General features: G+C 32.2%; 1 protein-coding gene across 1 annotated transcript; it reads right to left on the reverse strand.

The window, feature by feature from the left end:
• Window positions 1–9638: 9638 nt before the first annotated feature.
• On the reverse strand, window positions 9639–12432 carry LOC111503365 (U6 snRNA-associated Sm-like protein LSm5). The gene is made up of 3 exons (XM_023157654.2): window positions 12273–12432; window positions 12022–12218; window positions 9639–9879 (listed from the first exon to the last, which is right to left on the reverse strand). Exons 1-3 carry the CDS (start codon window positions 12313–12315, stop codon window positions 9850–9852), a joined length of 270 nt encoding a protein of 89 aa, XP_023013422.1. The 5' UTR covers window positions 12316–12432; the 3' UTR covers window positions 9639–9849.
• Between the last annotated feature and the right edge of the window lie 2976 nt (window positions 12433–15408).

Here is a 15408-nt window from a genome sequence, read left to right on the forward strand (position 1 = left end):
TGTTTGTTGTACAAGATATTCAGAGGAAATACGTCACAGCATTGAGAGATACTAATTGACACACTGAGAAAAATAGCACAGGTAGTGATTCAAATTTGTACACTACGTTTTCTTTATGTAATATATTTTTTAAACTGAATTGTTGACAAAACTTTTACTATTGAATTTTGTAGGTGTAATTTTTATTCAAAGTCAGAAAACTTTCACTTTGAAACAAAATCTTGACATTTCTATTTATAGGATTCAAGTCTCTAAATTACAACACGAAGAAAATGGATTCAGACATAACTATGCTATGATCTCAGAAATGCTATGAATTTGGTTGGAATGGCTACAATTATTTGGTAAACAAAATATCAAACAACAAATGAAACTGAATTGAACTAAAAACGTTTTTCAATTTTAGTTTTTCAAACAAGTACATATATCAGAGGAACTTGAGTTATATATGAAGTTTGATGAAATTCAATATCTTTTATTTTGATTAGTATTACTGTAGCCATTCGTTTATAGTGTATTCATTGCTAAATAGTCTAGCCTCATTGTTGATAGGCTGAAAAACACTTAAATGAAGCTTCACCATTTCATCAGTTACGATTAATTAACTAGCTTATTATTTATAATTAAAGAATGAAGCTGAACTTCATTATATGGTCGACCCGTGGTCTAGCAATCTACGACGTTGTTATATATCCGATTAGGCTATTTCAGTGCTGGTTCGAACCGCGAAACGTAACAAATTATGGGAATAAGGTACGGGTGTAGAAAAAAACCTGTAAATGATTGAAAAAAAGAAAACAACATACTTCCTGTATGATTTGTTTATTCATTAGTTTGTAACAAGGCCATCCAATAGGTAGAAATCCAATGGCAAAACGGCCATTTCCGAGATTAGGTTAACTATATAATTTTGGCAAGTACCTGTTACATATACAATTTTTATTTCAAGAATTTTGACTCAGGTAATATCTGGTGGTATAATTAATTCACGATAAATGCCAGAAATTAATCAAGAATTGGCAACCCTGCGATACATTCTGAAGACAGGAAGTATAGATTGACATTGACAGAAATACTAATTGTTTCGCGCATGTGCGCTGAAAATTTGTATCCCGAAAAATGCTTTTTTTCGCCTCTTGGTAGTTATCTACTCTTTGATATATGTGTGACCTATCGAGCGGGCAGTGCACCTTCACTATTCTGTGATCTTATGCCGTAGACTAGAGTTCGCAGATTATAAATGTTCTGAGACAAGAGTTCCATGCATCTTATTATACATTGAAATAAGGTTTTTAAAATACCCTGCCAAAAGACGGACAGGACTTTCAACATATCATTGGCAAAGATGCCATTAGGAACCTTATTCGAACGTGCAATAAGGTTCATGAACATGGAACGAAATACTTGCTTTACTTGCAAATAAATGAAAATCCCATCAAAATCCTTACACAGCTCAAGGCCCCCACAGACGTCGTTCTTTTTCGACAGGATTACCCGACGTGCAAAACTGTTCGGGCAATCACGTAGTGGAGCCCACATACTGTTCGGTTTAGTTTTCACTATTGTCTTTGTCATGAAGACGATAGTGGCGTTAGCTGCAGTTTTAGCAATAAAAGTAAATATGCTAAAACTCTCTAAATGGACAAAAGAGTGGTTTCTAAAAAGAAAACCATTCTCTCACGTTAATTTATTGGAGGAATTGCGGTTAGAACCAGGTACATTATCATGCACAGTGTACGTGATCTTCCAGACAAGGCTGCTTGTACAGAGTGGCACTATGGAACGACCTGGGTATAGGAATTTTTTTTAGGTGGAGTGTAGGGACACGAATTAGCAGTTTCTTCAGTCGTATCAGTACTTGACATTTCAAAAGTTTTAAACTTCGAAAAACCGTATATGTACACATTACAGGCGTTAAAACCAAAGTGACCACTCCGACACTGTAACATGAATTCCGCCAGCCGATTACAGTTGAATCTGATTGGTCAGTGTAAAGAGGCTTGTTTATTTTATAGATGCAAATGTGCGTAGTGATTATGCTTGAATCACTCATCTATCTTTGTTTGGGTTGTTTGTTAGATGGAGATACATTGAAGTTTTCGAATTGGACATATGAAAACTCAAGCCAGCAAGATATAAATATATGAATGTGAAATATAACATGAGAGTATCACAGATTTATCAATTCGTGGGAGTACATGTTTGTATAGCTGATCATGTAAAAAAAACTTGTAAGACAGATAAAAACCCATTTTTTTAAGAAATATAAATATTAAAATACAATGAAATGGACCATCGCATATATCATGTCCATAGTGGGAAAAACTATGGAAATTTTGCTAACCAATACTATTTTCTATCCCAACTTCTACCATAAAAATTATTCCATGTTACACAACGAATCAAAAATTAGATTTTTGAAAGTATGCCGTCTGCCTTCTCTGATTGTCAGTGGTAAATGATTGTATAATTTGATTGCCATATACCGTGGGTCTCTTTCTGAATTTCTTAGTCTAGGAAGAATTACATTCGATTTGTGACTAGTAAAGTACTCGTGAAAGTTTTTATGAATGATGACTTATGTCATACACGAAAATAACACGAACATAAATATAAATCCCATATATAGTAATTTATTACTTTCAAAAATATTACGGCAAGAGCATAGTCTTTAATATACGTTCTTATACATAATAAAAATGCCATTTCAAAAACTACATCTCACGCTTTGATCTCCACAAACTATATTTGAAAAATTTATCACAAAATGTTTCGCTAACACAGTTAGCGAAACATTTTGTGATATAGTTAGTTATCTTCGACATCATCAATGTTGCCAGTGCTGGGTGATTTATCACCAGATTCGGTGATTTTCATGTGAATGTGGTGATTTGTTGATTATTTTTCATATTTTTGTGATATTCTGGTGAATTTTGTTTTTTTATGACACATTTGAAATTGAGAGAGAAGAACGCTGCGCTTGTCAATCGCATAGCTCGGTAACTGAAAACAACAACCTCGCATTCTTATCATCGGCATGAGCATGAGCAATCACATATCTTCTGTTCCCTATTTAAATGCTAAATCTAACCCATTTTCTTCTGAATCTTTATAAATTATGAAAAATATCCAAAAACACATGCAGAAAGCTTCTTCTGTAAAATTTCAACAACCAGAAATACTGTTACAACTTTGAAAATTCTGATAGTAGGTATACTAAAGAAATGTGATCATTAAATGTACGAATCAAAATAATAGTACTAGGTAGTTGATGACCAAAATATACTTGGCAAATAATTTTCTGTTCGTTTTTGTTCAAATATTCATTTACAAGAGAGTTCTGTTTATTTTTGTTAAAATGTTAATTTATTAGAGAGTTCTGTTTTTTTATTTATTGTGTAAGCATGAGTATTTATTTCAATATATTTTCTGTTCCAAACTTTATATTTAGTTTTGGTAACAATTTCCCTAATCATTTTTCGTTCAATAGGCAGAATTCTGGTGAAATTTTTGAAATCTGTGAAATCTGGTGATATTTTTTCAAATCTGGTCATTTTGCTTCACATTTGGTGTAACACTGGACTTATACATTAGTATCACAAACCACTAAGGTAAGTTGTTTGTGATTAGTATCGAATTGTTCAAAGGAATCACTATCACTGTCGTTTGATTGTTTTTTTTTTCAGCATACATAAGAGGTCGTTTTTTTCGAAATTAGAAAGTTTCTCACTTTTACTAGCATCCGAATGATCCATTTTCAACAAAATTATTCGGCACTCAACGATAGAAAGACACCTAAACAGATTAGCAAAAATTGCTTTAAAAATATACTTACTTATACTCTTGTAACACAGGGTTGAAACGTCCCTCGGCTTAAATCCGTAATAAAATTAAATCTTAACCAAACGTTTGAAGGAAAACGTGTTTATATTGTCCCTAAAAGTATATTAAAGGAATAATTTAATTACCAGTGTCACAGGAAAAAAAATAAGTGGAATACAAAACATTCACACTATGTTGGAATTCAAAGACGCTAGATCATTTATATACAAAAAAGGATAATGGGACCCATAATATGGCAGCATCGACACTTTTTTAGTTGGAATCCAAATTGTAAACAATTTGGATTCCAACTAATCCAATTTAGTTGTATACTTCTGAAATTTTACCATTTGATCATTTTAATACATATATTTTTCCTTTTTTATTGTCTATTCATCTTTATGTATATATCCCATTATATATATATATATATATATATATATATATATATATATATATATATATATATATATATATATATATATATATATATATATCCCATTATATATATATATATATATATATATATATATATATATATATATATATATATATATATATATATATACATACAGGGTGTTCATTTGAAAACTTCCCACCACGGATTTATCGAAAACTACTGATTGAAAGAAAAAACGCCGAGACACGTCGGAAGATACATCAAAGGGGACAACTTTTTAACCAATAACTACTTCACCCCCTTTCACCCCCTGCACCCCAGGATCATTTCTTTGAAAATTTTAAATGACAAGGGGTATCGAGTGATAGCTTGTTTGAAAAGTCCTCCGAAGTCCTTCATTATGACGTTTATTTTTTTCAAATCGGTCGATTCGTTTTCCAGAAAATTAGAAAAATATTATTGATCCTAATTTGGGAATTTTCGAAACAATACATACAAAAATATTACATTTTATTTCAATAATTGTTCAAAATGTTGCCCGTTGGTGGCCAAACAATGATATAGGCGATGTTCAAATTCCTGACGGACATTTTCAAATACATGTTGTTGGATATCATGGCAGCTGTCGATAATGCGTTGACGAAGTTCATTCAAATTTGCAGGTTGGGGAGTGAACACAATGGACTTCAAATGGCCCCATAGAAAAAAGTCTAATGGCGTCAAATCCGGGGACCTAGCAGGCCATTCTATAGGCCCTCTTCGCCCTATCCATTTATCGGGAAACTCGTTGTCTAGCCATTGTCGAACCGGAAGAACATAGTGAGGAGGAGCACCGTCTTGCTGGAAATATATCTGAGCCTCATCAAGTGTAGGGTTTCCATCCTCTTCGATTTGGTTTTCAATGGTTTCAGTGATAAGCGGATTGATAGTAGTTTCCAACATATCCAAATAAATGTCTCCATTTAAATTTCTATCAATGAACAATGGCCCAAGCACTTTGTTTCCTAAAATGCCTGCCCATACATTAATTTTTTGAGGGTACTGGGTGTGCCCTTCCACAAAAGCATGCGGATTTTCATTGCTCCAATACCTACAGTTATGCTTATTAACAAATCCATTTAGATAAAATGTGCATTCATCAGTGAAGCAGACATTCTTCACACGAATGGTATTATCATTAATCGATGCAGTCATTATTTCACAAAACTCCACTCGCCTATCAAAATCATCTTCGGTTAACTCTTGCAATATTTTCATTTTGAATGGATGAAATTTATGGAGTTTAGTTACTGTGTGTACAGAGCCTAATGAAATATGAGTCGCAGCAGCAATTTTGCGTAACGAAGTATTAGGATTTATTCCAAAATGACCTAAAACTTCAATTTGAGCGGCTCCATCCAAAACTCTTCTATTATCACGTTTTTTATTTGCAACCGATCCAGGTCCAAAACATACCTATGCGAAGTTAACTTATCTGGATGTCTGGCATCAAACGTGACGGCAGTTTGCCGAGCACATTGATTTTGGGCACCATAAATCAGAATATTTTCCACTCTTTCGGCTAGTGTGTAAACCATTTTCGAAATAGATTCTGAATCAATGATTTACTTTTCAAGATCTGAAAACTGTGACAGAGGTAACTAACAGGAAATTCAATTCCTTCTTTCACCTAGCAACTGAGAATAACTACACATGTGAACAATAAAAACAGTTCGCCTAGGATATCTGTGTTGATGAAAAAATCGCGGAAAAAATTGGGATTGGTATTTGGTTATTGCCTCGTCTAGTCATTCGAACTGTTGTTTATGTTGGTAGTTTTCGTTTTGAATTATAAACGAATTGTGGATTTGGCAAACCTTAAATGTAATTGAAATGAAAAGTGATATTTTCGTGTGTTTTTGTTTTCTATCGGAACAAATAAAAATTAATGCAGATTTTTCTAATTTTCTGGAAAACAAATCGACCGATTTGAAAAAAATAAACGTCAAAATGAAGGACTTCGGAAGACTTTTCAAACAAGCTATCACTCGATACCCCTTGTCATTTAAAATTTTCAAGGAAATGATCCTGGGGTGCAGAGGGTGAAAGGGGGTGAAGTAGTTATTGGTTAAAAAGTTGTCCCCTTTGATGTATCTTCTGACGTGTCTCGGCGTTTTTTCTTTCAATCAGTAGTTTTCGATAAATCCGTGGTGGGAAGTTTTCAAATGAACACCCTGTATATATATATATATATATATGGGATATATATATATATATAATGGGATATGTATATATATATATATATATATATATATATATATATATATATATATATATAATGGGATATATATATATATATATATATATATATATATATATATATAATAGGATATATATATATATATATATATATATATATATATATATATATATATATATACATAATGGGATTTCAAAAAATCATTATGGTATCTTTATGTCACACACGTTGATTTTTTAAATTTTTTATTATGTCATGACTTTGAACATGAATAGGGGGCTAACATCAACTTGTTAGCCCCCTATTCCAGATATGCTGAACTATTTTGCTCGCTCATTTCCAATTTCGATTTATGTCAAGTTGTGAAAAATCCAACTCGAATCACTTCTACTTCTGAATCCCTCATCGATATAATCTGTGTAAGCTCGGATGTTGTGGTGCGGAATTCGAATACTCTGGACGTGAATGGTATGTCTGATCATATGTTGGTATGTTGTGACATAGATCTAGATGTGGCCGAAAAATGTGATAAATTGATTCTTTATAGAAATTTCAAATACTTAGATTATGACAATTTTTCACGTGATGCCAATAGCCTACCTTGGGGTCATATCATCAACTTGGATGAAATGAATGTCAAAGTAAATTTTCTCAATTTTTATTCGATAAGCATGCCCCCGTTTGCTCAAGTAATAAAAAATATAGAAGTCTTCCTTATATAGCATACAACCTCAAACTAATGATGCGCATTAGAGATAGGGCCCATGCCAAATATTTGAAAAATAGAACACCTGCTAATAGGAAATATTATGTCGATTTACGTAATTACATCAATGATGCGTTGAAAAGAAAGAAAAAAGCGTACATACAGTACGTTCTAAATAAAAACAAAAATAACAGTAGAATGATATGGAAAACATTTTCTAATTGGGGTATTACTACAAAGTCTGGCCAGCAAAATACTTATTTACCTGAGGAGCTACAAAATCCAGAAGAAATCAATTATTTCCTGAATGTCTCAGGTAACACTTCAATAAACAATGATACTTTCGCTTTATATAACAGTAATAAATTGAATCACGAATTCAAGTTCTCATTTGCTGAATTAACATGCGAAGACATCCTTAATGCTGTTCGAGATGTCAAATCCAATGCCTTAGGAATTGATAACATAAATATTAGGATGATTTCTCTTGTTATTCCTTTTTGTGTCAATGAAATCAAACATATCTTCAACGAATCTCTTAATCAGGGTGTGTTTCCCGACATATGGAAAATGGCAAATGTCATACCCATTCCAAAAAAAAGTTCGCCTTCCTCTCTCAATGAATTACGTCCAATAAATATTTTGCCTGCTTTTTCCAAAATATTTGAGAAAATTATCTCCAATCAAATAAAATATTTTTTGGAAAGTCATAGAATTCTTCCTGATGTACAATCAGGGTTTCGACGGAAACATGGTACTCAAACCGCTCTCTTGAAGGTGATTGATGACATTGGGAAAGCCAGGGATAAATCATATATCTCACTCTTGGTTTTACTCGATCAAAGCAAAGCCTTCGATTTGGTTAATCACAACTTATTACTTACCAAACTCAAGTATATCGGCTTTGACAATTCAACACTGAACTGGATGTCTAGTTACCTCACTGGTCGAGCTCAGAGAGTGAAACTTGATCAAAATATGTTATGCTCCTTTTTTAGGGAAACCTGTTCGGGTGTTCCTCAGGGGAGTATTCTTGGCCCTCTTATGTTCTCGATTTTTATTTTCGATTATCCTTCTTTTATAACTAATTGTCATGTTCATCTATATGCAGATGACTTTCAGTTATATTTATCTTTTAAACCCGACGATATAGAAAATGGCATTACATTCATAAATGAGGATCTTCAAAATACTTCAATCTACTCAAATAATCATGGGTTGAAAATTAATCCCACTAAAACAGTCGTACAAATCACTTATGTACAAAAAACCATACGCTTGCCTTAGATAACTCTGAAATAAATTGGGTGGATTCTGTAAGAAACTTAGGTGTCATTGTAGATAACACTTTGACTTTCGATGACCATGTGAGAAGTATATGTAAAACTTCGTTTTTCAAGCTAAAAAACTTGTACAAATTTAAATTTCAACTTTCCTCTGACACAAAACTCAAATTGGTCAAATCACTAATTTACCCTCATACTGATCATTGTTGCATGGTGTAGTACAACTTCTTACCAGAATATAATAAAATGAAATTGCAACGTTTACAGAATACATGCATGCGATTCGTTTGTTGCATACCGTATAGAGAACATGTTACGCCTTACATAATGAATATGAAAGAGTTGAACGTTAAAGTTAGGGTAAAATATTTCACTTGTTTATTCTTGTATAATTTGTTGAAAACCAAAATTCCTTTTTACTTGTTTCGTTCATTGTACAGACGGTCTGATATTCATACAGTAAATGTAAGAACCGATTCCTTCTGTGTTCCTCAGCACCTAACTACAAAATTTGAAGGTTGTTTCTCATATTTTGCTCCTTATAACCTGAACAATATTCTGTCATTACTTAATAATTCGTTTAACCTCTTCAAAAGAGAATTAAAATTAAAATTGATGAATACTTAGATTTGATATATTTATTTATTTATTTATGTATTTATTATTCCTATATTATATTATATTATTATATTTCCTATTATATTGTGAAACATCTCCATCTGAATATGATATGTATATTGTCTGTTTATGTATTAATACTATGTTACATCATAATCTTCATTGTAATAAAAAAAAAAAATCCACTTTGAAATGTGTATGTATGTGATGTAGTATATATATGATCATCTATAGTTATATCCCTCTATATGAGGGATATCTGTGTTGTATTTGTATTTTATTTTAGTTTATAATATCTCATATTGTATTACACATGTCAGTTATGGGAAGGGTGGAAGACAGCCTCCGGCTAACCTGATCCCCTTTGTGTCTAAAATGTATTTTTTATACACAATGAATGTATTATTATTATTAGTATTATTAAATGTCATGACAATTATCCTTGATTATTGTTGTGTTTTTCTGTTTTGATCATATATGTTTACATATACTCTGTGGAAATAAATTATCTATATCTGTATGTTAAAATTTTGAATCTATGATCTTAAGGATGGAATTGAAACTTCATTTACTACAGGAACATATTTATTCTGGTAATGTTATATATAAAGAGATAATTGAGTTTTACTTAGACTTGCTCATGTAGAACATTAGGACATATTGAAATGTGAAATGTAGTAAATAATAATTTACTATTGTAATATCTCAGAATAAACAAAGATACAAACATACTAACCTAACTATTATCATGCATAAGTATGGTTTTTTGCATTCATGGTCACTCAGGCATTTCACCCCCAGGAACAAGCTGAAAAAAAAACATTTCAAGTATGCGAATACGTTTTTAAAGTTTTAGGAGTTCTTTTTATTTAATTCAAAATGGGCATACCTACACAAGGGTGCCATAAAAGAACACATCTAAATTCAAATAAATTCATAGGTGTTTTATTGAATTCTCACACATGCCAGGTGATATCGACTCCTCTTAGGAACATGCCACTTATGAGAAAATTCAAACCACGGAAATCAAGTATAAAAAAGGATCTCAACGCGGACTGTTGCAATACCAAGCAATCCTATAAGTAAGAAGCAGGCATGACGACTCCCCTTATAAAGTATAGATACAACCGACCCCGTTCAATCAAATATAAACTCGGATCCTTTATTATCTAGTTGCTTGGAAGTGGTTAACAATGTTTGTTGGTGAATGTTATAGGTTAGGACTTCTATAGCCTATTAAAAAGTTAACAGATCGGAAATCTATGAGAAGGAAAATCAATTACTTCTTACTGTTTTTTTGGGTATATAACTTTCCACAATATGTAAAATAAAGAATTGAACCAGTAGAGAATCTGCGGAAGTGTACTAAAAGGCAAAGTTCACCCTGAAAAGTTACTACATAATATAAACCACCGACTAGTCCAATTAGTAGTATTCATAAATTTTGCCTACAAATAAAAAAAAAATGTTTATACTTAGCTATCTTCAGTAGTTGACATTTCAGAAAACAATATTTTTCTGTTTTCAAAACCTGAAATTAACTTTAAAACTTTTGCCTCAAATTGTAAATAGCTCTAATTCTTTTGATATCTCAATATGACAAGCTACTGACTAATTGGGCTCTTCAGTGGTTTATATTACGCAGACACTTTTTGGGGTGAACTTTTCAGTTTGCCCTTTATTACACATCAGCAGATTCTTCATGGATTTATCTTTGTTTATTTTCAGATTGGGGAAGGTTATATACCCAAAAAACAATAAGAAGTAATTCATTTTTTTTCTCATAAATTTCAGATGATCTGATTTTCTTCACTATTCGGCAGTAGATGACACCCTCTCATCCTCTGTAAAATCTTTTTTGATTGATACAGAGGATTGAAAGAATATATTCTGATGTGCCATATAAATCTTTAATTTTTCGTACAAAAAATCACTATTTGAATTAGTGTTTTTTCACCGTATACACTGGTAATCTCTATTCTCTAAGTGGTTAACGATCAAACTTAAATTTTTTTTCTATAGTTTAACCAAATAATTTAATGTGGAATTTGGAGACCAGGAAGTAAATTTGGTATTTCTGTATGAGGAATTCTAATAATGTATTTACTCTAATTATTGTTTGTTCGAGAAGTACAAAAAACAGAAAAAGAATTTCATATTGCATTTCATTGAATACTCGGGTATAAATATATTAACATTAGTTTCAAATCATGAATGGACTGACCCATAACCTGATGAAAATTAATAACACCATCCATAATAATAATTAGATAATTTTCACACACATTTTAATTTGTAGACGTGTTTCGCCAACACAGTAGATTCCTCAGAACAAATTAAGCTTTCTTTACTAAGGAAGCTACTGTATTAGCAAAACACGTCTGGAAATTTAAATGTTTGTGAAAATTGTGTAATTATTATCATGGATAGGAACTTTAGTTTAAACTGTGTTCATTTCATAATCACTTAGTAAAACAATCTTATATTCATGTTCCCTTTCCATTTATTTAGCAATCATGAATGATGTATCAGTTTATTGGTTGGCCAATTGAAACTTATTTGATAATGCATGATTCTCAGCAATGAAATTAGATAAACTGCTCATTTGTGATCTTATCAATTCTTATTTCATAAAAGTAAGTTAATTATGTTATTTTTATCATATGATCTAAACTAAACTGAACAAAGTTATTGTCAAAGGCAATTCAATCAATAAATATATCATGTAACTAGCCGATACTTGATGAAAATCTATAATGTATTGAAGAAACCCTTTTCTTGTCAGATTTTAACAAGACAGGTGTATGACCATACATGAGGAAGCTTTTGCATAAAAAAACACATGATGTGGTTTTGCGAACTGTCCACAGAAAATCTTATAATAAAGTGTTACTTGAATACTACGTAGAATAAATTCGAAATTACACACAGCACCAGCAAATTTTCTCACCATTGTGATATTATTTCCATTTAACAAAATTTCATCCAGTTTTGTTATACGTCTGCCTTCAGGAGTTGTTTCATATTCAGTAACATCTTCAAGTAGCATGTTGACAAAGTCATCGAAGCCCAATAATGTTCCAACAATCTCTTTGTCATTTTTCATTATTATGTGAATTCTAGAACCTATACATTTATCCACCAATTCTGAAAATATGAAAAACATTAATGTTATTATTGAAGCCAAAATTACAGTATTACCAAGCGGTAAAAGGGTAGAAGAAGTTACTGGCATCGCACTCATAATTTCTAATCTTGTATAAAACCCAACTATGAATATATGTACTACAATGACTGTTTTAAATTTTTGAATTTTGAGGTTATGATTTTTTTTGACACTTTAATTCATAGACGTAAACTCATAGAATCACAAACCACTTACTCTAAAACAGTGCGTTCCACTAAGCACTCACAACGACCACGCTCACGACCACGGTTTTTGCCGTTCCACTTGGCTCTGGGCGTCACAATCATTAACTCAAGTGGAATGGATTTTGAAGCGTTTTGAGCGTTTATTTAAATAATACACATGGCGCGTTTAAAAAAACAAAACAAAAAGTTGATGAGGTTATGTTACAATTTGTAAGTGGTATCAATAAGTTCTATTGATTGTTGATTAACATGATTTATTAAACAAAAATTATGTATATACTCTAATTTTAGAGGAGTATTTAACTAATTTATGTTCGTATATAATAAAAATGCCTTTTACGGTGGCAGTTGGAAATTTGTTGGTGCGTCGAAATAATGCTCCACAAAGTACTAGTTCGTCCAGCTCAGATGAAGAATGGAATACAATTTTACAAAAATATAATCGTGAAAAACGAAAACTTAGACCACGTATTATTGATTACGACAATGTAATTACTCGTTATTCAGATGAAGAATTTAAAAGTCATTTCAGGTAAATTATTTTTTATCACTTAATACACTATAGATTTTGAAAATTTTACTCATGGAATTCTTTATTGATCTCCTTAGACTTTCAAGATGTACATTAAATTATTTACATGAGCTGATACAAGAAGATTTAGTCCGACGTGTTCCCGGATGTCCTACAATTCCTTCCCGTCATCATTTGATGATAGCTCTTTGGAAAATGGCCACAACAGATTCTTATAGATTAATTTTTTTTTCAATTAACCATTTTATTATTATATACCATAATTCACAAGTATAAAATTAAACCCTTTTTTTTAACGCACGTTCAGCATCTGCAGGAGAAAGTTTGAGATCCACAACAGTATCTCGTTCGGCACAATAGAACGATATTGTTGTTGTCGCCATATTTGCTGCTTTTAGTTTTAAAAATTGCGCTCAGTTTCTCAAAACGCTCACATCGACCCACCTCTTGAGATGGGTCGTCGTGAGCTAGGCGTGAGCATAAGTAATGACGTCATTAATGACGTTTTCGCCGCGACCACAACGATCGCGGTCGCCATGTGGAACGCCTGAATGAGTATTTTAGGCGTTGTGAACGCTTAGTGGAACGCACAGTAAATTTGTGCATAGAATGAACTGGAACTGGACGTGATGTCACTTTTACATATATTCCACCTGCTGATTATACAACGCCTTAGCTGCTGTTTCACAGCATCATGTGACAAATCAAATCCCAAAATTTTCACATGGAAATATACTACACGAAAAACATCCTAACGTTGAGTGTATGAATGACGTAAATGCCAAAACTTGAATCTCTTCAACTTTTTTAGTGGTTGGAATCAATATTCTCTCTTTAATAGCCAGTCCATATGTATTAGTACGTGACTGGTTTAATTTAAGGATCAATCATGCAAAGGCCCAATAATATGGCCATCCATTAAAGAGAAAACATCGACTCCAACTCGAACAGATTAACTCGAAATAAGTAACATTTGACAGGAAATTGCAACTTTTGAATAGGCCGCATACAAAGGGAAGCATTTCGCTCCCAGTGATTAGCAACACTAGCTGATTCATCTCAAAAAATGATAGTTGACGTATCAAAACTGATAGAAAACATGTAAAAATGCTCTTCAATCATCTGTTTTGATACGTTTGAAGTCTCAGTTATGAAATGTCAACTGTCAGTTCGAATGTGTTAATTGCCAATTCTGATATGTAAACCGTCAGTTGAAAGCCAAAATGTAGCACTGAATAAAAACCTAAAAGTAACAAATAATGTCATGAACAACACCGCTCTTGAAAATAAATCAGCTACTGTTGCCAACGTCTCGGTACGAAATACTTCGCTTTGTGCGCGACTTATTCAAATGATAAATTTTCCGTGGAATGTTACTTTTTTCGGTATAATCTATAAAACATTTTTTTGAGTAGGAACAGCATTCCGTAACCATAGTTACGTTATACTATGCTTATGAGTTAGATTTTATGTTCCCAAAGTAATCAGAAATGAGGTTTTGGGTGTTTTATAGGCGAAATTTGAACCTTTGGCGTGAAATGAATGGAGAACACTTTTCCCACACCAAAACATCTGATGATGCTTGGTGGTGGTTGGCGAAACTCGCGTCGATAATATATTGTGAGAGATGGGATTTGGGGATTCGAAAAACACAACTTTGTTGGTACTACTGAAAAACCGTTTAATATGGAACAAGGTTTTCGGTGATATTTGTTGTTGTGAGAGTGACAATAGGATACACGCATATGTCTTACTTTCAACTTTTTTGATCTCAACAAGTACATTACTCCCAATGAAGCTGTGGAAAACGCTTGGAATTAAAAATGAATTGTAAATTTATTCATGATACAAATTTGAAAATTACGAATTTTCAGGCCTGCTCAAATATATCCCAAATGAAATCTGGTGAAGAAATGGATCGTTACTTCCCTTATTTCAAATTTTTCACAAAGAGGAGCTTTCAGTTGTGGGAATTTGAATATCAGTGACAGTTTCGAAAGATTGTTTTTATTATTATTGTTGTTCAAGAGAGAAATTTGATATATGATGTAATTGGCAGATATTAATGAAAATTCATAATATATTTTCGTGGTTGCTAATAGAAGTGCAAGATTCCAATTTTGTTATTTAGTGGTCCTGAACGAACCTTCCAAAAAGAAGAAGATTTTTGACCAAAAAACGTAAGTATTCAAGGCAAATAAGAATCAATAGGATTGGTGTAAGCACCGGTTGAACTAACTATAGATTTGAAAACGGCGAGTTCTCAAATTCAACAAAAAAATTCTGATGGATTGATTAACTAATCGAAACGCACTAACGCCTCAAATGGACCAAAAAGACGAATTAAAAAACTAATCTTGTTCATGTACGCCTCCTATTCAAAGATTCAATTGGATTTCATGAGAACTGAATAACATAGCAAAAAATAGGTAT

The sequence above is a fragment of the Leptinotarsa decemlineata genome, unplaced genomic scaffold (assembly GCF_025532065.1).
Source record: "Leptinotarsa decemlineata unplaced genomic scaffold, Ldec_3_MD MMD2_tig00000133_RagTag_RagTag, whole genome shotgun sequence".
Lineage (NCBI taxonomy): Eukaryota > Metazoa > Arthropoda > Insecta > Coleoptera > Chrysomelidae > Leptinotarsa > Leptinotarsa decemlineata.